A 25,345-nucleotide genomic window follows, 5' to 3' on the forward strand; every position below is an offset into this window, starting at 1 on the left:
AACACTTTAGACAGAAAAGGAACGACTTTTGTTGTCATCTTCTCATTTCTCTTTCTATCCATCCTTGGTGGACCTACAGCTTTATATGGTTTCCACCGTAATAACCAGAGAGCGCGGTGAAATAAACACACGCGACTACGAATAAATCCGAGTTTCAGAGGTGCTGGCTGGAAATTCGACTATTAGGATGTAGGAAATATTGAGTTTCGATAATCAAGGGTCGAAGCGCCAGCCGACCGAGCCAACGCGGTTCTTTCTTAGTCAATAATATAATAATCGATAATTAGCAAGTTTACGTTTAAATAATACAAGTTACAGTTTGAAAACATTCCTCAAAAAATTGTCTTTCCATCCTTTCGAACGAACGAAGAAGAATACAGATTTCTATCGTACAAACAGTTCTTACAATTTGACTTTGCACAGAACGATTTATTAATTTAATTATTAAGTATCTATTATACAGGGTGGTTGGTAACTGGCGGTACGAGCGGAAAGGGGGTGATTCTACACGAAGAAAGAAGTCGAAAATATAGAATACAAATTTTTCGTTCGAGGCTTTGTTTTCGAGAAAATCGACATTGAATTTTCGCTCGGTACGAGTGCACTTTTAGATAGATCGTTGGTAGATCGTTGTCTCGATGGAAAAATTAAAAAAAAAAAAAATTAAAGAAAAAAATTTTTACCAACCACCCTGTATAAAATATTACTTAATATTATTATAGAAACGTGTTACTATTATAGCAGAGGATCTACGTAAGAGGATTGTCATAAAGAAATTGGCCAATAGTATCATTTGAATTGCATGAGGCGGCCCAAGAGAGTCGGAGCGTTGAAAAGAGCAAAGATTCAAGGTTTTCGAAATATCGTGTATTTTTCTGCCACTGGCTGAGAGCAAATCTCCGCTGATGATTCTAATAACAGTGATAGTTGAACGCGTGGCGACCGAACGATGAACGCATGATTCTTTCAACATCTCGCGCGTCCTGGCTTCGTTATCAGGCATGGCCCATCGCCGGATATCTCGCAACTCGTACCGTATTTTTCCCGCCATTGTATGGAAATGTCAGAAACCTCGTGTTTCTTCGAACTTCTTTTATTCCCGGTGTCCGCGACTCGGCCACCGAAAAGAAAGAAATATGCAAATGTTAAAGGGCCTATCCGTTCGAATGGCGGTGCATCATCGATGCTCGAACCTTTTCAAGTTGTCCGAAGTAACTGTTCGCCGATGTCTAATTGTTTGCTCAATGACGACTTCGTGACTGGACTCGCGGAAAACTCCAGTCCTCTTTGTGCGTTTTCTATTCGACTTCTATTAGAATTCTGTTGGGGTGTATTAGATGGCGTTTTAAAAGACTTCCGAGGATGTTAGTCGAATAGGATCATTAATGTTGGGTCGTTTAATTATTTTCAGTGTGGTAAAGATTTCTATTCTTGGGGGAAAATTTGTTATCGATCCGTTATTGGATGTTTCTTGACGATACGAGTTCAGCCGGAGATTTTTGAAATATTTATCACGGATATGTTAAATATTTGTTGATATTGGCTGTAATTCTAGCGAAAATCCTAAAATGTTGTTTCAGGATGTGAATAAGTTCTTTAGGATAATAGTCAGAAATCTAGCAGATATTTTAGAAGGTTGATTAGATCTAAAGGAAATTTTGGAATATCGTGATGATGAATTTGCTGGAAATTCTGTAGAATATTATTTTATAAAATAATAGCTCTAGAATATCAATTAGAAACCTGGTAGTAATATTAATAAGCATATAATACATTTAATACAAATCCCGGAATATCTCTTCATTAATTTATTTATCTTTTATTATTTATTATACGGTTGTATACATTTGTATTTCATAGATTTATGCAATATTATACCTGGAATATTATTTTATAAAATGAAGGCGTTAGATTATTAATTGGAAAATCGACATAAAGTTTAAGGTAATTAATGATACAAATATTTAACGTTTCCTTTACGTTTAACGATGATTAGAGCAATGTATTATTTTAAATAAAATATACCGCTATTGATAAAGCAATGTCTGTACAATAAACAGGCGTACGCTCTGCTAACGTCGAATCGTGTTCACTCCACCGTGTGAAAATCTCCTACGCAAGGTGAAACCTTGTATTAACGCGTGTATATACGTCGTACCACGTCGCTTCTTTCTTCTTTTGAAACGATTATTACGTTCAGGAAAGTCGTTCGAGAGCTGGACACTTTCCTCGTTAAACTTAAAGTGCGACAAAAGTAAGAAATTGAATTTAAAAAGAAAACACCAATAATTATTACTGATAATTATTGGTGTGATAATTATTACTGACCGTTAACTGATTTCGTCATTTTTGTTTTTTGTTTCAGCAATACCGATCGTTGATAGAAGAGAACCGAAGACTTCAGGAAGTTTTAGCGAACACTCAAATACCTCACGTACGAGTAGTCGACAATATTTTCCTGCAAACACAAGTTGAAACATTGCAATGGCAACTGAAACAGGTCTCTATTTAACCATAAACCACGATCGTTTAACATACCTGATTTACAAGAGGAAATTGTTGATGTCCTCGACCAGATTACCTTATCTCCATTCCTTGAATACTTCACCGTCTGTCCCCGAATAATATTCCACTGCCATTTTTAACGCTTTAGTACCTGTACAAATATTAAGAATTAAAAGTATGCAAAGAAGTGAAACACTTTGGCAATTTTAAAACAGTACAGCTTCAACTTTAGACAGAGGCAACTATTTCTACATCTCTTTTGACAAAGTTTTTTATAGTTTAATAAAAATACCACAAAATCCCCATTCCTTAAATATTAAAGTTTCAAATTTATTGTACTTGTGCACTTATTGAATAACCACAGAATTATTGTTGCCCACACAATAGTTACATACGATGTTATATATAAATAACTATTCTGTATGCAACAAAAATGCTGTGGTCATCCAGTAAATGTGTGTGTACGTTTGAAGCTTTTAATACTCCAAACCTGTGCACAAATCTTTATATGAAACTATAATATGTTAATAATACAATATGATTGAAACGTAATATAAATCTATTATAGAAACGAAACAGTGTAAATTGCATGAATATTTATTTATAAAAAATTTTACAGATGGAAGCAAATAGACAGATGTACCGTGCCCTGATGGAGCAGGTGCTGCGCTTCCTGGACCGTGCCCACAAAAGCTTGGATATTCTTCACGAGAAGAATAATCCTAAGGATAAGAAGTCAACGGGACGGTTTCCACGTAGCTATAGCGTTCACACTGTGCATGCAGATTCCCCGTCGAATCATGTTTCCTTAGTACCATCGTCTTCAACTTCCTCTCGTTTCATGAAGTCGAAATCGGTCACACAGATCTCACCGTGCACTACCAACTACCGCGAAGTCACTTGGTCGATGCTTCGTAGAAACGATCCAGCGCATTGTACTTCTCCACTTAATAAATCTCAGGGTCTCAATAAAACTCATGACGGTGTTGTTTATAAAAGCCCTACGCAACCCAAGCTGGACCCGAATGATATACCGCCCCAGAAACTATCCCAAGAAGCATTTAGGTACGTACCTAGATACCTAAGTGATTAAAATAATTGTTTTGTAGTGTTTAGTTACTAATAAGTAACTTTAAATATCTCTTTATTTAAAATATTTGAAGATAGTAAACTATTTTTAACTAATTGTAAATAAATTGTTTCAGATTAATGAGAACAGTTCAGTCGTTGCTCTTAATGAGAGAACCGGATCTGACCAGAATCTCGTCGACAGAAAATAACGGATCCTCCCCATCGCCCATAGAGGATCATCGTTACAATAATCATAACAACGAGGTATCAGTGACCTTGCAGGATGGTAGTTACGTAAATCCAACGTGCTTGCAGGGAGCTATCGGGTATTCCAGTTACGACCATGGGACCGAATCAAGTAGCACCGATAACGACAGTAGGAGTTTCGTAAAAACATCGTCAAACATTGTTGAGGTCAGTCAAAGTTTGCATGATCTTCTCCCTGGTATAAGAAGATCTCTTGACACCACCTCACTCAACTCAGGAAGCAGCAAAACTACTGAAGAAGAGGATCTACTTCCAAATAATAACTGTTTAAACGTATCCATATCGAATCACAAACATATTTACGTATGTACGCCGACATCTACGCCAAATAGGCGTGTTAGAAAAGTAGAGAAAAAGGAAAAATCTTCGAAATCAAAGCCAACTGACAGTGTGAGTAGCGTCGAGGATGAGAGTGGTTTTTCTTCTATGAGTTCTTTTCAAGAAATTGGTTTACCTAACATTCTGCCAATTTCTCCTATAAGAGGTTGTCATCAAGAGGTGGGTTTACCGGTAGTACCATTGGAAAAATCTAGACGTCGTAGATGGTCTTCCACTCCTGCTGAAATTCGAGCTTTCTTTAATAAACATCGTAGTAGCTTCACCGCCTCTCAAACTACCACTGAATCTTTAAGTGTCTGGGTTTGAATGATTTTACTAGCAATATACATAAACTACTTTCTAAACGAAATGACTCTGATGAATGCACTTGATATATTCAAGCGTAAACAAATGACCGAACATAGAAGGCACAGTCGATTATTGATACAGTAATTTCTATTATAAATACTCCTGTCTGAATATTTCTAGATCAGTTTTACATTTTATGTGTTCTTGTTCGGGAAAGTTTTATTCTTTAAGAAACGTTTAAGACAGTTTAGGGACAAACGTAATGCGAATAATTGATACGTTAATTTAAAATTTCTTTTTGTTTCTCACTTATTTGACTTTAGTTTTATGAATGACTTGATGCATTACTACAGAATATAAACTTGTTCAGAGTTTGATTAGAAGGTTAATATGTATACAAGTATAGTTAGTACTTTTATATGTATTAGGAAAACATAATTCTTAATAGTTGTATGCAAAAGATTTTGTAAAAGTTGTCTCCAGCATTTGTATTGACAAAAGTAATCGACAATCATATACATCTCTTAGATGTATACCAATATTGTAATTGAGCATTTTGCCTTTTTACTGATATTTTAAAATATTTTAAACAATTTCAACTTCCATTTTGAAACAGTGTTCAATTTGTACTTACAAGTATTACTATACAACACAAGTCATTAAAGCTGTACTCTGCTTTATCTTTCATGAATTTGTACATAAATAATGATATATAAAGTATTTGAATATTCAATATAGTAGAAGTTTTTTCACTTAAAATATAATTACTTCTAATAATATAATTAATTATAAGATTTCCTATATACTAATATCTAAAATACTTTGATAACATTTGTTTACATTATAACATTTTATCCTTTTTAGACTTAAACAAATATATGCATCTTAATTTATTTTTATACTTGTAATCACATGATTACCATGGAATCACATGAATACACCAATGATTGATTATGTGATATACGATACTTTTATTAGTCTAATAACTTTACATTTTTTATACAGCTTTTACATACTTTTTTTCATCGATTCACTGTTTTAGATTGTACGGTTGTAAGTAGACTGAACATGTTTATGCAAATCTGTATTTTTATGAAATACAGTTAACAAAATAGGATCTCTTAAATATTAGAAATATAGATATTTTGTACATTTTTGTACACTTGAATTTACATAATAAGCATCTGAAATCTAGTTATAAGCTATTGAAAATTAACATTATAACACCCATTATAAATAACTATAGCATATAGGAAGTAACAAAAATATTATGCATAACATTAAAAATAACAAAAATGTCTATACATTTGTAGAAAGGAGCAAACGTCAGCGCTTTCAACTTCGAAACGCACACAAAGCACTGAACTTATCGAACGCAAGCTAGAAATTTAAAAAGATTTGAGCGAGGAAAACACTTGATCATTAAATGGGGAAAAATAACGTGAAATAAAGAAAAAGGAAAGAGATATCGTGAGCGAAGATTTAACGAAACGAAAACTGCTGATCATGGCTGAGAAACGTTCGTGGATGGGCGGTGTGGGAGGTCGGGGGACGGATGCGCGCGCATCGCGATAAGGCAAAAGTAGAGACACTGTTCGTTATCAGTACGGCAGGCGTCGTTCACTTGTTCGCGAGTCGGTCCAGAGGTTAGCCAGGAGATTGCGCCACCAGCCGATCCACTTTTAGATTGATTTTCAAGAGCACCGTGCACTGGGTATAGCGCTCCGCGTTTATTTTAACGTGGCCAGAGTGTTCGAACGGGCCGCGACCGTCTCGGGTGATAGTAGAAACATCGTGACGAGGTGAGAGGTTCGGGTGCGGGCGCCTTTTCTCTCTGCCGGTCTGGAAGAACGTCGTTTAATCGTGTCCCACGGGAGGCACATTCGTTTCTCGTTGGCCTGCGTGCTCGTTGTTATTACTACACACCGTTACGTTCGTGTGTCTGTGTGTGCTGTTTCTCCTACGCGTACACACTTGCAGTTTGTATAGTCCCGTGTGTACACACATAGAAAGTCTATCTATATCTGCCGTTCGTTCTTTCGTGCGGTGTTCCGTGTACTGAACGGATTGTGGTGTGCGTGTGTAACCCTCAGAACGTGCGGCTTCGTGGCGCAGTGCGTGAAATGAGTGACAAGGATCGTTCCTCTCCCACTCTTGTTGAAAACAGTCTTAAGTCGCTGCTCGATCAACCTAGTATTTTTCCATTGATTGGTAAGTATCCGCTGTAATACTATTTAATTTCAGATAAATATAACGATATATCTTTTTAGCGTATCTTTTCTGTACGAGCTCGATAATCTCCCCTCCTATCCGTAGCTTGTTCTCTGCCTTGTTAGAACGCGCATTTTTCCTTTTCTTCGAAATTCGCGCACAATACTACTTCAGCGCTGACTGGCGGCGATTCGACGAATGCCAAACACGTTTTTCTCTCGTGTTTTCATTGACGAATCGCTGTGTCGCGTCGTCGATATTTTTCTTTGAACATGGAGGGGTTCTGTGACGTTTAAATTTTTATGCTAATCATTTACTTTTCTTCCTCTCGTTCATTGGTATCGAGCAGCAACGTATAAAGGAAATGAAAAAAAGACAAGGTTATTTGAGGGATTTCGTTGAAGTAAGATAGGAAAAAAGGAATAGGGAATAGTAAGCACGCATTTTATGTTCATTGGTTGCGCCGGCGCTCGCTTCTTGGTCTCTCGATTAACCTCGTTTGGACCCCGTGGTGCACCACGTGATGTTACCAACCTAACCTCACTTTCACTTGCTCAACCTATATGTTCGGTTCTGTTCGGCTCAATACGACTATTTTACTAAGCGATTTTAACTAACCTTCCCGATTTGATCATGGGAGGAATGCTTTTAATGCCATGTGATAAATTTCAATACAAAGTGACAATTTCGTGGTAAAACTATTGACTTATATTTATTGAATGTCAATTGTCTATAGAATTATATTCTTTTCTGCATCACTATTTACAACAATGCCTTATTATTCTTTGGTTTTCTATTTTCGATTGCTTTGAATTTAAAAAATGCGTGTTCTTTCAAGTTTATTGACACATTCCGTACTAGACATACAAAATCATGAAATAGTTTCTGAACACTAGAATATATCAATATTTTATAAATTAGGTCATTTTCAATAATAATTGTGTAATTATGAAATATAATTTATTTAACAAGTATAATGAACACACGTGGGCACATGGATCATCGATGTTCCACGCGGTTTGTACAAATCGTATAAAGTTGGTGTACATGGAATGTGTTAAAAGAAACAGAGTGGGGGAGTAATAAAGAAGGGAGAATGAAATAAAATGTTGGTTGCGTATGTGTTTACTTAGCTTGCTATTCGACCATATCTATCTTAACTGACGTTCATGGTTCTACGTCAGCTTCACAAATGGAATTACATTTGTATGGAGTTTAGAAATTATTTAGCTTTTATATACTGCGCCCTTTAACACGTTTGTTCCAATATTATTAGCAAAATTGTATAAGTTAGAAATTAGAAGTTACCAGTATCTCTTCTTATGCGAATTTTATAAATTACAAGGACTGTCCTGTTCGATATAAGACTGCAAGATTATAAGAATCATTTATACAATACAAATCTACATGTATGATTTATGATTTGTCACTTGTTAATGTACACTAACAGCAGTTAATAAATTATTGTGTAAAAGACTTCTGGCGTAATAATCGACTGAGGCTCCATTTCAAACCTATCATTGTTTCTTCTCTGAAGACACGCTTTTTCGCTAGGTTAATTTACATAGCACTTTACATGGTGCGACGCGTAAAATGTAAGTAACGATCCAAAGTGCGTCTCTCAAGCTATATATGTATATCGAGAGGCAATAATCCGACTTTCATGAGAGCTGCATTATCTATGGAACAAGGTTCGAGTCCACCTCAGGTAATTGTGTTTTGCGCAATCGCGGCATTCGTTCAACTTTTGTCTATCGGTAACGACAAAACAGAAATAAAGAAAGTGAAGCAAAAAGTAAAATGCGTTGTACACTACGTAGAGAAAAAAAAGAGTGAAACCGTGGTAATCCAGTGGAAGTTAATTATCTTAACGGCGTTGTACCAATAATTCGAAACATAGAGCCAGTAAATTAAGGACAGTTCCCTGATTCAACGTAATGGCTTACTTCCCATTCGGCTTTGCAACCAGTTTCATATGCTATTTGCGATGAAATTGGTTTCATTGTAAGGTGACATGAGGCGATTAGAGTGAGTAATCATAAAAATCATTAGAAATATTTGAAAATCATTATGTTGTTGCTATTTAGTAATTTAGCCGATCTGTATTTGTTTTAGGTTCTAGCTATTTGTTTCAGGTTTTAAGTAGTTATAATGTGGATAGAAGTTCGCTGGTTAGATTGGTATTTGACGAGTAAGGTTTTCAACCAAAGAAGGTTCACAAGTTCTTCTGAAAAATGTTTATTTACTTTTAAGAGGTTAGTTTGCCCTGAGCACGTGGGAGTCATGGGTAACTTGAACAGTCTTTAAGGGGAAAATTATGAAGTAAATCGAAAATCTGTTTGGCATAAGCGTAAATTTTTTTAATGAAAAAAAATGCTTATCATTTTTACAAAAATCAATATTTTACATATGTACATATATACATACCTTTCTGCGCATTTAAGACGATTAATCTGTATTTATTTTTTAGTGGTATTTTGGTTGTCGATATTGCGCCGTGTGAGTCAGACAGATTTTTAAGTTAACCATACAGAAAATCAACATCTACTATCGTTATCTATATTTTCACACTTGAGTTTTTACGCTACAGACGTTTAATTTTTAAATCGATTTTGATTAAATATCATTAGACTATTGTCCCGACGATCTTGGTATAGTTATCGTGTCTAACTTATCTTTGATCCACGGTTTATAACTTTGATAAGATGGCATTCTTTATTCAATTACGTTTCATTATATGTATATATTTATATCATTAGTTTCCTAAAAAAAGTAACAGTAATAAGAAAAGTAAATTTTTCAGGAAACACTAAGTTCACTACTATTTCGCAACGAAAGTATTTTTTTCTTTACTACTAAAAAAGGCGTAAGTTAAATTACTAATAAAAAGAAAGGTAATATTGTCGTTATTACTGCTATTATTTCTGTAACATAATTTTATGGCTAGTTATGAGGTAATTATTTCCCATCTTAGCAGATGATGATTACTTCTTTATTTAAATTCTTGCTTATTTTTGCAAATATCTCAGAAATGAGGATTCAGCAAAACCAACGGTATTTCCACAAATTAAGAGACGACAGGGATAACAGTCGTTTTATCGAATATTAAAATAACACGTGGACTTGGTAAGAGAATTTATATTTAAAAGCGATTACTTAGTGTTAGATGTGTAAGCGAGGCAGATTTATGATGGCGATTAAGTAGCACAAAAGAGACATTTTTTGGTGCATATTCAATGACCAGGCAGTTTACTGTTCGTAATTATCGTGTACGACACTTTCACGCGATGTAGTTGGACATTAATTTCAAGATTGACACTGAGATAACACGTTACGTCATGACTTCGCTCAAGGACCGACGTTTGTCATTGCAGAAATAGAAGTAAATTGCGAATTTACGGGTATCTGAAAAAAGTAGCCGTGGGTGGAAACGAACACACCACGTGTTTTGCTCTAACAATCCATCCCACTCGTTTCAGCAACTAATTGGCAATGTATTTAAAATAGCCAGATTTTAATATTTTGATGTCTGTAAATATTAAATAAATCGCGATACAGTTCGATATTCTAATTTTTATTTCAAGTGTTTACGATAAGTTTTCGATATTTGCCTAGATTATCCGTTACGCCGATTAATCAGTACTTATTATAATTATCTGTTAGATGCGCGATCTTTGCATGTAGAATATTAAATACTTCAACAGTTGATGGCATTGTCGAGGATAAATCTTGAAGTACTCCTCGATGTACTCCTTCTTGTATGTGTTTCATATATTTTAAGTAAGTTAATCTTTCAAGCGAAATTTGTCTTTCGAATCGGTAGTTTTATCCAACAAGTTTTAAAAAGCTCGACTTAACGATAGATCTTATAACGCATTGTAAAAACATCGGTAAGTGTCCCAGAATCTTTTAAAAAAAGTTTATGAAGTTTTTTTCTATAGGAAAAGAGACTCTCACGTCATAACAGGCACGTTTCTGTCCTAAAAACGTTCATGTTATGAAGACATCGATGGAATACTAACGCTGGACATTATTAAACGATTCCTCTACAATGACAAACAAATTTCCAGGACGTTCTTATTTTTCCCGTCTTCTGTGAAACAAATAAAGATCCACGAGGAGAACGCTGCATAACGTTGGTATAATATAGGAGTGTCTCCGGATACAAAGTTATCAGGACGACGAAGAAGAAAACGAGTTAACTGGTGTTAGTCGGTTGAAAGGTCAACGGATGATTAAAATTCCCGAAGGGTAATTCGGTGATAATCTCGAGAGACTGATATCACCCAGTGGCGGTTCGATTTCTTCCTCGAGCAACGTCACTCCTACGTTCTTATTATTTTATTTATTTAAACTCATATTCACCTCTGAGCGACTGTTGTAGTATACAGATATATTACATAGGCTTGTACAATACTATATTAGACCAGTCTGTTATTAAGTAATTACCGACATTGCATGTTATAACAAATGTTATGTCCATTATACAATATTTACATTGTATGATGGGCATATTATGTATAACAGATGTCAATTACGGTGTATGCTGTTGTTGCCTCACTGCAGCCACGTTAGTTGGACAAGGATTACGTCGCTTAGGAATTTCTAGAGATGTTTCACCACTCCCATCTTGTCATGCTGCTGCTTTTTCGGGAGACAACCGTGTGATGAGCTGCACTTTTGCGTCAACGTCCGATGAACATTGCAGTTTACTTCTCGACGACAGACCTGAATGTTTGGGGAACGTTGGCGTGAAGGTGCAGCCTACCACACGGTTGTCTCCTGAAAATTCAAAATCCGTGACAAAACGAAAGTAGCGAATCGCCGATCATCGTCAAAGTTTAAAGTTAATCGAAATCTAAAATTCACTTCCTTCTAATTTACGCTCGATTTAACCAGTTACCTGTTTCTGACGAATATACTCGTCAGGAAGAAACGACAGTAATTTGCGTTATCACGAGCCTTGTCAGTAACAAAATTAAAAAATAAAACAATCATTTCGTTACAACTTAATTCTCCATTATGACAGCCACTCATACTCTGTGTTTGACGAGTATACTCGTCATCGTTTACCTTTTGCCACGCATTTCAGGTGCACACTTTGCAAAGAGATCGCAACAGCTAACTGGTTAAAAGACGTTTGGAGCGCTATATCCTCTATATTCGTTTCGATACTTTTGCAAATCGATAATTACGTGCTTCGCAGTCTTCTTGCACGTTATAGACGGACATGGTCTATGGTCTTCTGGCTGGTTTCTTTTTACTCGTCTGTTTTTTTTTCTTTTTTTTTCGTGAGGCCTAACGGACGTTGGGATCGACGAGGCCGCTCGCCTCTGGCCTGGCGTGGCCTCCAACCGAGTACCGCTCTTTTGGCAACCGGCCAGAGCTTATGCCAGGTTTCAACATACCGGTCGACATGGATATTTTCGGGTTTGCGGTGAAACGACAAGCTCTGCCTTCTCTTTCTTTGCTTCGATGACCTCGTCGCGTCGTGAAACACCATCCCTGATGTCTCGTCCCCATCCCGATCTTCTGATTGACTCCAGCCCCTGCACCCTTTTCGCCAGATATCAACGTCGAACCGTCCCATGAACGATGCCTGCTTCCGTTTTATCGATCAGAGCGTGCCAGCCGAACGCCAAGGTCTGCCCCCTTGTGCGTTGAATCACGTGCAACTTTTCTGATCCATTAACGCGTTAATTGCTGCACCAAATTTTATATATTTTCCCTATGGACCGCAATCAGCCGATTTTTTAATATGCTTCAAGTTAGAATGTTTTTCGGGACTGGTTTGGTCATGTGATGATGGTTAGAGTATGAGATCATTGTCGTTGTATAGGAGGAGGAGGCTCGAAAGCAAAATATATTGGTAATTTATTGGCAAGTTTATTGGATTATCTTTGGTGAGGGGAATTGGTTGGTTCTTAGCGGCTGTACTGCGGATATTTCTGTATTTATGGGGAATTTTATGACACGGTAGGCTAGACATCGTCGTTTCGGTTTGGGAAAGAACATATTAAGAACACATTTGAGGAGACAGTGTTTGGCCAGATATACAGAAACGAAATTCTGCCGCTAACTGTTTCTTTAAAAGTTCGAGAAATTGTTTGTAAAATACACACGATATACGTACAAGAGTGAAATTCAGACATTATTTCACGCGAAGTGAACAAGAAAGACAATAGAGAATAGTGTATTTAAATTGCGTACATATGTAACAATGAAAATTTTGTTGGACAGTAATCTGCTTGGAATTTAAAGAAACTGAATATGATATACACTTAAATATGTGTATCTGCGTAAAATGTATCTGCGGCTTGATGCAAGAAGTACCAATGTCAGCATTTATAAAGTTGAGATGTTAGGACTTAAGGATACGTTAAAGAATTCACGTTCAAATAATCTCTGATACAGAAGTTTCTGCTGTTTGGAAATTTTTTTCTAATACAAAAGGAGAGAATTTTCTAGTACAGAAGGATTTTCGTGTAAAAACGATAAAAGCAAGTGATTATTATAAATTTTTTTACACCAGATACTAATTACACTGTATCTAAATCTTTTTGGGATGTAAATGTAGCCTTGAAGTGCAAATGTAATTTTTTTACTTCAATTCTCATTGTTGTTTATTAGCTTTTTAAACTGCCACTTTCAATACTTTTCGAACTGTGGCGCACGAGAAACTAGTTGATTCATCAATTTCGAACAAGGTTTACTCACTTTTTACAAATTTCTCCGGGAAATGAACCTGAAATTTGTATTCCATTGTTTCTTTATAATATCCTTTGAAACGATACAAACTCAATTTATCCGGCGAAGGAAGTACATTTTTCTTCTAAATTTTTACGTTTTTCTTTCAAGCATAGATTCAATTTCAGTGCAAAGTATCCAACTTTAAGAAAATTCCTTAACATTCGCATTGTGACGACCGTGACAAATACTATTACCTATTGTAAACAATGATTACATTGCCAAATTTAATCACGAGACTCGTATAATAAGAAGAATTGAAATAAACAAAATTATATGTACTTCAAGATTATCCACTTACGTCCCAGAAAGTTCAAATATCACAATATAACTGATCTAAAAATGAATCCTTAAAAATGACCTGCTTTTTTCGTTGTCATTACAAGAAATCCTCCACTTTAAAGTTTACGTTGTTCGTGTATTTCACGTTCACTTTGGTATATTTTGCAAAAAGTTTATATTATCAAAAATTTCGACATTGCCATATATAAATGCCATTTATAATCGTTTCCAGATAAAATTTGAAATTGCCTTTTTTTCGTATTGAACATATGGTTGTTTACTTAAACTTAAAGTACCAGGTTTAATCCTTTCTTGCAAACATACGACGTTTCACGTATCTCGAACCATGTTGCAGATATAAAAATGAAATTCAATCGTCGTTGCAGCGCAGTTTTAAAAGAGAAAATCCATTCACGGTGTTCGAATGTAAAATACGTACAAATAAAATTTAGACACCTGGAACCAAGGGAATTAGAGTATGGTAGGTGTAAAATAGCGGTGTTGCGGAAGAAGGAAAGAAATGATGTTAGTCGAAGGAAGGTTTTCTTGCTACTTGTTAACATCCTCGAGCTATGGTAATAAGTTGCAAGACGAAGCTTATCTGCTTCCAACTTGCTTACTCATTATTGTGTTGGTTTTGAGTAATTTACAGCGACGACGCGGGCAGGCACGTGGCCGTTTCTCCCGAGCTCTGTACAACTCTCGTATTTATGATCCTGCAAAAGAGACTGCACGATAAGATAGTGGTGATGGTAATTTAGAGTCGTTCGGATGATCGCAAGTAAAAGCGAGGCCATCGGAAGATCTATAGGTCGAACGATCTCTCTCTTTCTCTCTCTTTTTCAAACACGTTACTTTAGCGAGATTTTGGCTTTAAAACATTCTGCGACAATTTTTAGAAAAATCAGGAATTTTAAATAGGAAAATTTTAGATGGATCTTCAGGAAGCTAAGAATAGTATAGCGAAGACCAGGAAACTATAGATTCGAACGCTACGAAATAAATCTTATTGAATATCCTGCTTCCATTGAATTTGATAGATCTTTGTTTTTCACATTTTTCTCTCTCACACGAGTTACCTTTCAGCGATATTTTGATTCTAGAAGAAGATAATAGGTTTTCGATAGGTCCTTCTCTTATTCTTAGAAAACTAATAATAGCAATACAGTGAGAAGGAAAAAGTGGTTGAGCAACCGTCTCTATTCATAGAAAATTTTCCATTCGATCACTTTCCCCCTGTTTCCCAGCCTCAATCTCTCATTTTCGTGTCCTCTCCCTTTTCTGTGTCACGGTTTAAACACAGGGAGTTAATATAATTGAACGAATCGTACAAGTGTACGGTGACACGAAGCCTTTATGTTATGTGTCTCGATGTAAAATACGGCTTCCGCGACAAGGTTGTCGCAAATGCGGCACAAAGTCGTGCAGAATTTTTTGAACCTGCGATCCTGTTTCTCTGCTTGTTACTTGCATCCTCGAGCTCATCGATTTGTCAGCCGCAAGATGGATTGAGATTGCACCAAGTTCAAGGAGCGTACGTAACCGTACTAATTCAAGTTGTTATCGATTTGTTCCGATTAAGCCTTTTTCTCAGCCGACTCAGCGTCTCGCTCTTATTGTAAACAGCGATAGACCAATGGCTCGTGATATTTTTTATATACACGTTCGCAACTGCTGCTACAATTGGGTACAGGCTGATTCTACGTGAAAAAATGTGTCGAAAATATTGAAGAAAGTTTGTTCGTTGGACGACTTGTTTCTGAGAAAATGGAGTTTGAAAATTTTAGATATCAAGTATACTTAAACCTGATATTTAAAATTAGGAGGTTGTTATACAGGCGAAAATAAGTGAAAAATGTAAAATAACATTGTTCCGTTTAAGGTCCGATTTCGAAGCAAATGAATAATACGTTTGTATAGGTTTAGTCAAGAACTGCTTTGATACGCGCGATACATTTTCAAATTTATTGTTCTGGAAAACAAAGCATCTTGTGAAAAAGTGTCATTCTACGTTTTTGGCTTATTTTCTCACGTAGTTTAACTTCTTTTGATTATTTACTTTTGCCCAGTTCGGTTTAAGTATATTCGTCAAAGTTTTAAGCTGGATTTTCTCAGGAACTATCTTACACAATAATCTATTAATTCAGAATGTGATTTTTTCTTTTTCTTTAGCAAATTGTTCTTCTTTATACCTACGTTTTCAACGCAATCGTCTCTTTCTACCGTTAGATTTTGCTAAAATTGCTTCAAGTCGATATTCACCTGATGTTAGCCAACTTATATCGCTATTGCTGTATTTTAATCTTTAATTTTTCATTGAATTTTCATATACTCTTGTTACACGTATACGTATGTACTGCAATTTGCTATTATTTCGTTCGTTCTACTAGCGCGACGTAAAGCTTGCTTGCTCTTCGATGAAACAAGGAAACACGAGGGAAAAATTTGTGGTTTGCAATAAAAATAATAAAAAATAATATTTCACCTGTACTCCAAGGCAAACTATATCAACAGTGAAATAGATTCGCGAAATTCTCCATATTTCGTCGCAATATGAGCTACGCGAATGAGAAGATCAAAGCTGTTTGACGAAGTTGCTATTCGAACTATTTCGAAGGACCTCGTGCTTACAAAGTTGCATCACGCGACAGAATACGTTCGAAACTATAGATAGACAAACGAGGATTCGCGGATGTATGTATTCGCCGATTCCTCTGCGCCTTAAGATAACGTGCGAAATAGAAATGTGCGTTGAGCTACGCATAGACACGTGACAGGCAAACAGAAGCACACCACGTGCCTCCTCTTTCGCGTATTTCGTATGGTAAGGCGAATATGCAGGTGAAATAGTAGGTGCCGATGCACATACCAGAAATCTGCATTTTGACGTTGGCCAGCCTCCAAATAGAATATTATTCCCGCCAAGTTGCACACAACCGACGACCAAAAGCTGCGACTCGGTTTGTTTTCTATTCGAAGTCATCGTACTCCGCATTTTTCGCGGGAACAATCGCGAATAAACCATCGGTTTTTCAACATTTTTCTATATTTTTTTTTTCATTTTTTTTTCCATCCAAGCAAACCCAGCTCCCCTCTTTTCTTACATTTTTTTTTTTAGTTCACATTTTTTGTAGATCTGGCTGTCTCCGTATATAATCGAGGTAATATTATTAGTGAAATTGAAGAAATCGGTATTAATAGCTTCTTGCTCGAACGTTTCGACGATTCTCCATCGGTTTTAGATTAAATAAATCGCGTCTATTTCCGTTTAGCTGGTGAATTTCTCTTTTGATTTTGTACTTCTTTGGAAGTCTATTTTTCTTCTTGTAATCTGATAACAAGATTTCGGGTGAAAATAAACCAATGTGCCGGGTCTGTACTTAGTCAATCGCAGCAGTTATTATGTCAGTAATCACTTGAGAGGTGTGAAAGGTTACAGGCGGTTCTTGAATGAGAAGGTATAGCGGCTTCTATGTAGAGGGATCGTAAAATCGGTCAAGCATAAAAGTTAACGTGTTGGAGGAATTGATAGGAAGCTGAAGAGATAAGGATCTGAAGTTTCAATGCAGGCTATATATCTCGGCTGCAATTTTTTAACTGCCGTTCTCATTGCTGATATTTATTTTCTTGTTCTCATACTGCATGCATTATACGTATGTTACTTTGATTACGTTCTTACGATTTTTCTGGCATCCTCGATTGAATCGTTACAATCATTTTAACACTATCAACCGATACATAGGATCTTGTCGTAAAGGAGACAATTCCATTTTAGAAATTGTAACTTCTTCGAACTTGAGTGTATCGTAATTTACACTATTTCATGTAATTACTAATTTAGAAAAATCTGTACTAATTTAACAATAAACATGACCATCGTCATTGTCGCGTGATGTATGATATACATAGTATATATTATCATCATCACACGAGAATAATCATGTTTATCGTTAAAAGAAAATTTCTTCTATTCTAACACAGAAATTATTTCATCTGCGATATTTATAATTATTGTTTACTTAATTTCATCAATCATTATTTACTTATAATTATTCAAACACCAGTAGTCTGCAGACTATTTCTTGAATAATTTAAATTTAACACACCTGGAATTTCTACCCTTACAACTTCTATATATAACGATGTTTCACTGAAAAATCTCACACGTTAACATTGCCAATGTAACCTTCTCACTTATCTTTTATAGCAGAAGCGAAGAGCAGTAGTGTTGAGGTTGACTGATGAATTTTTAATAGAAAAATATATTGAAACAAATATAGGTATCAGTACAAGTACAGGTATAGTATATGCTGATCCAGATCCTTACAGTGTTACAATACAATAGAAGAAAGGCTATGATAGCTAGCACGTTCATATATTTATAGCAAAGAGCATTACCAAAAAGTTAACCTTGGTGTGTAGCTCTAACTGAAGGCTACAAGAAACAGCAATAGAAATCTACTTATAGCTCTTTTGTTTCTAGACTTTGTGATCCAAAACAAAATTTATATTGAAGTGCACAACAATATGGACCTCTCCTTATTTTGAATCTTTTTGTGTCACTAAATTCTATTCTCTTCGTAACAGCGATCTGCGAGTCACGGATATACAAAAGAAAAAGTGTAGAGCTTTTCTTGAAGTAATTACTTCAACAAGTGGAAAACCATTTACCTAAACTCTGTTTATTAGAACGAAATATCGTCCGGTGTCTACTAAATGAACCGCTGTCCATTCACTCTAACTCAATGCGAACACCTATTATATGGATGAAAATCTTTACCTGTTACCTATTCACACCGGTTATCTCAATGTGAACGCCTATTATACGGATGAAAATCGTTACCTGCCCATTCACTCTGTTTACCTCAACGTGAACGCCTATTATATGAATGAAAAACTGCAGGTAATGAGGGAAATCAATGGATTCCTATTACTATACGAACTCTATGTATAATAGTTGCATGATCTATTTTTCTCCCTTACTTATCTGTTACTGTAAAAACGAAGCGCGATAGAGCACCATTTACTTGAACTCTGTTTATTTAGGAATTAGAAACGAAATTTTGTTTAGCGTCCATTAAACGAACCGTTGCCCATTCATTCTACTTGTCTCGATGTGAATGAAATTGATATACCTGTTATATGAATGAAAACCATAAGTAATGGTGAAACTCGATGAATTCTTATTGCTATACGAGCTTGTTATAATCACGTAAACTGTTTACGCTCCGATTGAGTTCAGATACATTGCCGGTCATAAATAGATACTAATTGTATTAGAGACACCTGACGATTATTAGACTATGGATTCTTACGCAATTTCATATTTTTATGACGAGAGCTGAAGCAACGATACGTACGTAGTAATTCATGTCGTCTATTAAAAATTACGACGTGTACTGGACATACTGGATATTTTCTATATTTCCGTATGTTGTACGCATTTTATGGATTGCAGTGTTTTTAAATTTCTCATAAATACGTAAACACTCGCTGGCTACCGATGTTTAGCGAAGCTCGATTGCTTCTCGCTGCTTTCATTCCTCAATTATTTTCTCGTAAAGTTTTTATTTCACTTGTATCGCGTTGCCTTGCAATGTAAAATACTCAGCAAAGATGATTTTAATAGACTTTTCCAGTAAACGTGACGAACGCCTAATTTTGACGGCGCGCAGTATAAATCCAGTTCTACCGTGAAAATAACATAGAACCTGTATCGTTTGAATAATTATCCGCAGTGCATATGAAGTACATATGAAGATATTTAGAATTGAAGGGATTAAATAAAATACCGATCCACGTACGGAACCATTCTGCATATCGTTGCATATCGTTGTATATCGAAACAAAGGGATCGACTACGAAGGAGATAGCATCGTGTTTCCCTGCGAGTTATCCAAATGCTCTAACACGATCGTAAATCACGGTTCGTCTCACAATAGCGTGTGCTGGTCTAGCGTTACCTGCTCGTTACGTTTCTTAACAAGCTGCCTTATCTCGGCTGCCTTCTCGAGTAATTATGCGACTGACGATTTCATTCGAGATATTGTTATCGGCGTATGTATGATTATTCGTTTTTTGTTGCTCGCGACAGACCTCTATAGCAGATAGTAAAATTTATGTTCATCCGTCGTTCGATCACTTGGCAAAAAATGCAAGTAAATCTATCTCTCCCTGCTTCTTTTTTTCATTCTCACGGTTACTTGAAAGTTGTTCGAAGCGGTCACATAAAAATCCGCGGAATATTCTCGTTCGTTTGAGATAATAAATATTTCGCAATCTGTAAGTATAACATAATTGGAATTTTATGAAGACTGAAGTGACTTTTTCATTTGGCAGAGTGGTATAGCCAGTTTCGGATAATTAAGAGATAGTTGGAGGAAGATTAGGAAATAATAAGCCGTCTAAATATCTCACAAGACTCTGGTAACTCTGTAAGTGACCTTACGTCGAACGAAAGATGCCCTATTTCTTGGCGTTTCTTTTTTTGTACGTGGAGAAATCCTCATGGATACTCCGCTGTTCTAATAATCGCGTACTCCACGATGACCATCCTACGCGTTTGACAGGAGTGCTCCAGGAACCTCTTATGAATTAACTTCTGTTGCACCCCCTTCCCGCGTCCTCTTGTTCGAGTTCTAATAATTCCTGAGTTAGGGGGGGGGGGCATTGTCCCTAGCGCTATCGCTTCTTCTAGTCGTGGGTCCGTTGGGACGACGATGAATTTTCTTTTTTTTCTTTTTTTACGTGGAGGAAATCTTCATAGACACTTTACCACCCTTGTGCAGGCGGGCAAGAGGGTAGTGCCGGATTCTTACCGGCTAAAACCTCCACAGACGGAACGGTAGACTAGTGCGAGTTGATTGTCAGGCCCCTGTGTGCTTAACACCAAGCACCTTTAAACGAGCACACTCCCAGAAAGTACACCCACAACACACGCAAGGGAGGGGCTGGCCGCTTGCCTGTAGTATATTACTTTTAAGGGAAATTTTGATTTTTCCGTCCTCTTTTCGAAATACTCCACATGCCGAGGATTCGAACTCGCGACGCGTCGTCTTCAGTTCTGGGCCTTAACGAGCGTAGCTGACTGTCCCGCCTGCCCTATTTCTTGGCTGTAGAAATTAATTAAGGCTTAATTGGCCTTCCTTGTTTATCAGTTCGATCAGTTTCAGAAGAATTTTTTATGATCTTTGCAAGTTACTCAGCGCAATAGCATGCTCCAAATAGTTTCTAAATAAACAAAGGAGTTAAAGAACACCGTCGTTCGTTTCGAACCAGACAGATACACTTGCTCGTGGGTATAACGTAACCGAAAGTTTAAAACTGTTACTCGGTAGAAATGACTATCGACTGGTTCGTGATTTACTGGCAATTAAATTTCATACCGTGAACGCTTCACGAGATCCTGCATCGAACAAAAGGTACTTAACTTCTTGGCCAGCGGATCCACGCGCTCGATTTAATTTCCCAACGAATGAATGAGCAACACGTTTCTCGTGTTCGTTCCGTTCGAACGTAGGAAATTCGCGTGTTATAGAACACTGCAATTTTCACTTTCCACCTTTAACTGTTCGCACAGGATACAAGGATCTGCAATTCAAATAACTTTTCGCTGTTGATACCATTAGCATAAAACATCGTAATAAATATAATGTTAAATAGCGAAAAACGTTTAACGTTGAAGCAAACGACTCGCGCGTTTAAACTCTCTCCAACGTAAATAAGGTTGCGCCTGATGTTTGCAGTTTGGCCGGCATTATTTAATCGTCACACAGGATATTGTGTATAGATTTATTGTCAAAGTGTTTCTGGGCTGAACGGTGCCTAGCCATAGAGCTGCTGGGTGAAATAGTCACGCGTCACGACTACACGTGTGCGTGTGCGTGTGCGAACGCATCATTAGCAAGACTATCATTAGCCAACAAGGCCGTGGACAGGGCCGTCATTGCTGAGAAACGGCCACTGCTTTTAACGCAGCTCGTTTTTCCGGCATTTTCAATACTAAAATTCATACATTTCAATAACGAGAACTTATGAAGAAAAGAATGAAATTATTACCTGGACCCTGTTGTACGATTGAATTGACAATATTAGGGAAATTAGAGTCACAAATAATTAGTATAAATAAATGATTAGTATCTTGCGTTACTTTGTTGAGAGGAAGTTTTGGAAGTAAATTGTAAGGATGACAATTTATTTACGTAATTGTTCTATTTGACGTAGAAATCGACGCAAAAAATTGTCCATTCATTAAGATTAATAACGATGTTACTGGTTGGAAAATTATTGTGCGAGAAGGCCCTGATAATGTTTTATTCTTTCCAATGACGTCCTTATGACGTTCTTCTCGTGTGAGTATTTCGTACATTTATTTTTAGCCGGTATATCGTGTATTTAGGTGACATAACGTGATTTTTGGAAATTGAAGATTCGCCTGTGATTCGGTATTTCCGGAACAGTGCACGATTTTTCAAATATTTTCAATGTATTGTGATCTCTAAGGTGTTCGGAATGTGTTACATGTTACTCGCGGCAGAGATAGATTTTTAGAAAAAGAATTATTCCAAAACAGTAAAAGCACAGGTACAAATACAACAGATTAGAAAAGAGGAAAGGTAGAATAACGATAAAATAAAACATTTATCAAAACGTATGTATATCCATGACTGGCGGTCGGTCTTCTTAGAATTTCTTTCAATCTCGTCCTCTTTGTTTTTCCTTAATATGTAAATTTCGAGTGCCTCGAGGAAACTGCAAAAGAAAATCTGACGTTAGCAAAGGTTACATTCAAAGGTTACATTATGAGCATTATGGAAATTTTCAAAGAGAACTATAAACAAGATTACAATGATGATAAACCAGATTCGTACAAAATGCTGTACCAGACTGTAAAACACGCGATTCTTTGTAAACCGTTGTTTTCAAATGTCAAATTTAAACATACCATCATTTATTGCCATTAAGCAGATATATAATAAAAAATAGATAATAAAAGATATATATGGGACTGTCTGTAGTAAAATATAAGATTTCTATTATTGTAAAATCGATCACTGGTGGAATCGTTTTGGAATAGATACGGCAAGATATTTCGATTTCTAATAAGAAGATAACTTATTACTTACAAGAGATTTTTCGCTAAGTACCAATTCAGAGAAAGCTTTTATTAAATCTGGGTACTTAAATAGAATATTACTTCTATATATCTTGTTTAAATTAAATTTGGTTCGTTGATTTTATGATATTCGTCGGATTCAATCACTCCGACTGGCATAAATCGTTTGCTGAGAACTAAAATCGGTGTCTCATATTTGAAGAGTGCTTGTAGAAAACACTGTAAGTGTCAAGAAAAGAAAGAAAGAAAAACGAAACAAGTTTTTCAAGAGGGAAGGAAGCATTACGCAAATCTAGTTCAAATTCACAAAGAAGAAAATTGTATCTGTAGGAAAGCCTGTATGTGCCAGATGCTAGTCATAAAGAAAATTCAATGTTCCATCTACTTAGATAGATGGCATAGACAAAAGCCAAGAGACAACTAACTAATGTTTATTCGCACCTATATTTTTCTCTGTAGAAGCGACGTTGTGACATCATTTTCTAGCGTTATTAATAACTATTTAGAGAGGGAAATCACACTGCAACTGTACCATTATGGCACTCTTATTGCTACGTAGAAGATTTTCCAATAAAAAAAAAAAATTTTTTTCAACTTTGACATTTACAGCGTCATCTATAAGCAAATTCTGTTCGATTGTTTCCGATCCTTGCAACTTACAATCTACGAAACAGGCCAGGCGAAAAATCGTGCTCTTTACAAATTTACACAAGATTTTCCAAGAAAGGCTGATCTGTGTCGATGCTTTTGCTCATCGCGGCATATCCTACGTATGTATCTATCTATCCATAAAGCAAGAAAAATACTCGAATAAAAAAGTGTTTAAAAAGGGAAATGCATTCGAATGGATTCAGGCAAATAGCGTGTGCATTTCACTTGCATCTGTATTCTTGTTCTTGAGTCAATCTTTGCTTCTTGAGTCGATCGTAAAAGCGAAGGATATCCGTTTGGATGGTTACTCTTGCTTCTCTTCGGAGTTTCCAGAGATGGTAGAATGATTGCTTCGTGGACCATCCTTCGGTAAGAGGTTGCTGCTTTTCGACGATTGTTTGGTCACGGTGGTCATCTTTAGCGCGTCGATTTCCTTTGGAAATTCTTCCCTCCGCCTTCGTCTCCTCGACGATTTTCTTCGTCTTCCTCGCGATCTCCTTCTACGGGATCTACGTCGAGATCCACGACTCTTGTACCTCCTTCTACCGTGTCTCCTCGAGCTTCTTCTCCGGCTAGATCGTCTTTTTCGTCTGCAACGAATGTCGACAGCAGTGGCGTCGCCGCTGTTCATGCATTGATTGTACATGTAGTCGTGATTGTACGTGTAGCATCCGCTGAAAACAAGGAGACTGTTGTAATGTATTTAGACACACGTAGCATCTGATCTGTCACATAAGAAATTTATTTCTAACGGGGTACGTTACTCTGGAAGTTTCAGGAAATAGAATTTTCCATTACTAATTTGTAACATTCTCAAGGTTTCAAGTTTTAGAATATTTTGTTCGTGTGGTTTATTGAGCCGAAGCTCGAGCAGATTTTATCTCAAAACTTTGATACGTACGTTTTCTGACCTGGTTCTTTGCAATTCGATTTCCTTCAAACTTTGAAGTAATATTCTATAGTACTTCATAGTAATATTAGTATGATGTAGCCTTGAGTTTTTTTTTAATTTTGTAACGCTATTTGAATTCTTTTCTTTTTTTTTTTTTTTATTATATTATATAGTTACATCCGGGCTGCTTTTAGAACTGATCTTTTTGGCAAAATGATTGCGTTCCTTTTCAAATTACTATCATTTACTACAATTCAATTTTTTGTAAAATTCTAGATTAAGATAATAGATTGTAGTTTGTGAATCGTTTAAAAAATGCAGCTATTGATGTAGGAAGGCTGCTTGTAGAAATTAATCCTGTTTTCTTGCATTTACCCCTTCAAACGCTGAAGAATACCATAAGTCACGCCACGCCTGAGGGCAAGTTGAACGTGACGCCTAATCTCAGAGCCAGGAATATTATATTCTTGAGCAATGTAATTACTGATTTCCTGTGGAGTTGATCCTTGAATGGCCTGCAGCCTACGAATTGCTTCTACGACCTGGGCCTCGATTTTTGGAGATTTTTGCGCTGCCATTGTAGCATTTGCTGCTATGGATCGCCGAAGACGATTTAATCTACACAAAATACTTTGACATTCAATTTAGATATTCGCACAAAATAAAAGCTACTTTTGTATTAATATTTACTAAAAAATGTCCTGTAACTAATACCTATAATTATTTCCCTTGACTATTAATAATCGATAGATTATAACTAATAATTTCTCACTGAATGTTTTTTTCTCTTCGACATTGGACGAGTATGGTTCTGATCAGGCTACCAAGCAATATTTACGATACTTTCGAAAAAACATAATTTACCATAAAAGATACGATTGTACATAATTTTTCAGCGCTGACATTTTGTTTGACAATCCATTGATCACAAATTTCACTCGGTTGAATATTAAACAACCGCGTTTCCAAGAGACAAT

At 36.3% G+C, this 25,345-nt stretch overlaps 2 protein-coding genes and 2 long non-coding RNA genes across 4 annotated transcripts in view; 2 read left to right on the forward strand and 2 right to left on the reverse strand.

Moving 5' to 3' along the window:
* The window catches only part of LOC117243117, a 33,780-nt gene extending 28,717 nt beyond the window's left edge, over positions 1–5,063 (forward strand). Inside the window, exons 3-5 of the mRNA XM_033510327.1 lie at positions 2,366–2,500; positions 3,125–3,570; positions 3,711–5,063. Of these exons, the coding sequence (XP_033366218.1) occupies positions 2,366–2,500; positions 3,125–3,570; positions 3,711–4,488 (1,359 nt within the window). The 3' untranslated portion in view covers positions 4,489–5,063. The remainder of the gene's footprint in view (positions 1–2,365; positions 2,501–3,124; positions 3,571–3,710) is intronic.
* On the reverse strand, positions 2,376–3,277 carry LOC117243118. The gene is made up of 3 exons (XR_004495399.1): positions 3,149–3,277; positions 2,539–2,656; positions 2,376–2,458 (listed from the first exon to the last, which is right to left on the reverse strand). It is a non-coding gene; the product is annotated as an uncharacterized LOC117243118 (long non-coding RNA).
* A 3,338-nt stretch (positions 5,064–8,401) lies between the features above and the next one.
* On the forward strand, positions 8,402–10,080 carry LOC117243125. Its single transcript, XR_004495401.1, has 3 exons — positions 8,402–8,709; positions 8,797–8,936; positions 9,485–10,080. It is a non-coding gene; the product is annotated as an uncharacterized LOC117243125 (long non-coding RNA).
* A 12,211-nt stretch (positions 10,081–22,291) lies between these two features.
* Positions 22,292–25,018, reverse strand: LOC117243123. Its single transcript, XM_033510361.1, has 3 exons — positions 24,744–25,018; positions 23,706–24,150; positions 22,292–22,461 (listed from the first exon to the last, which is right to left on the reverse strand). Exons 1-2 carry the CDS (start codon positions 24,944–24,946, stop codon positions 23,781–23,783), a joined length of 573 nt encoding a protein of 190 aa, XP_033366252.1. The 5' UTR covers positions 24,947–25,018; the 3' UTR covers positions 22,292–22,461; positions 23,706–23,780.
* Positions 25,019–25,345: the final 327 nt, after the last annotated feature.

The sequence above is a fragment of the Bombus vosnesenskii genome, unplaced genomic scaffold (genome assembly GCF_011952255.1).
Source record: "Bombus vosnesenskii isolate JDL3184/JDL3185 unplaced genomic scaffold, Bvos_JDL3184-5_v1.1 scf7180000013265, whole genome shotgun sequence".
NCBI classification, from domain to species: Eukaryota; Metazoa; Arthropoda; class Insecta; order Hymenoptera; family Apidae; genus Bombus; species Bombus vosnesenskii.

Bases quoted from the DNA above. Each gene is read 5' to 3' on its own strand.
- LOC117243123 (XM_033510361.1), bottom strand. From the start codon at position 24,946: ATGGCAGCGCAAAAATCTCCAAAAATCGAGGCCCAGGTCGTAGAAGCA. The intron at 24,151-24,743 runs GTAAATGCAAGA...CCTTGTTTTCAG, and splicing joins ATTCTTCAGCGTTTGAAGGG to CGGATGCTACACGTACAATC.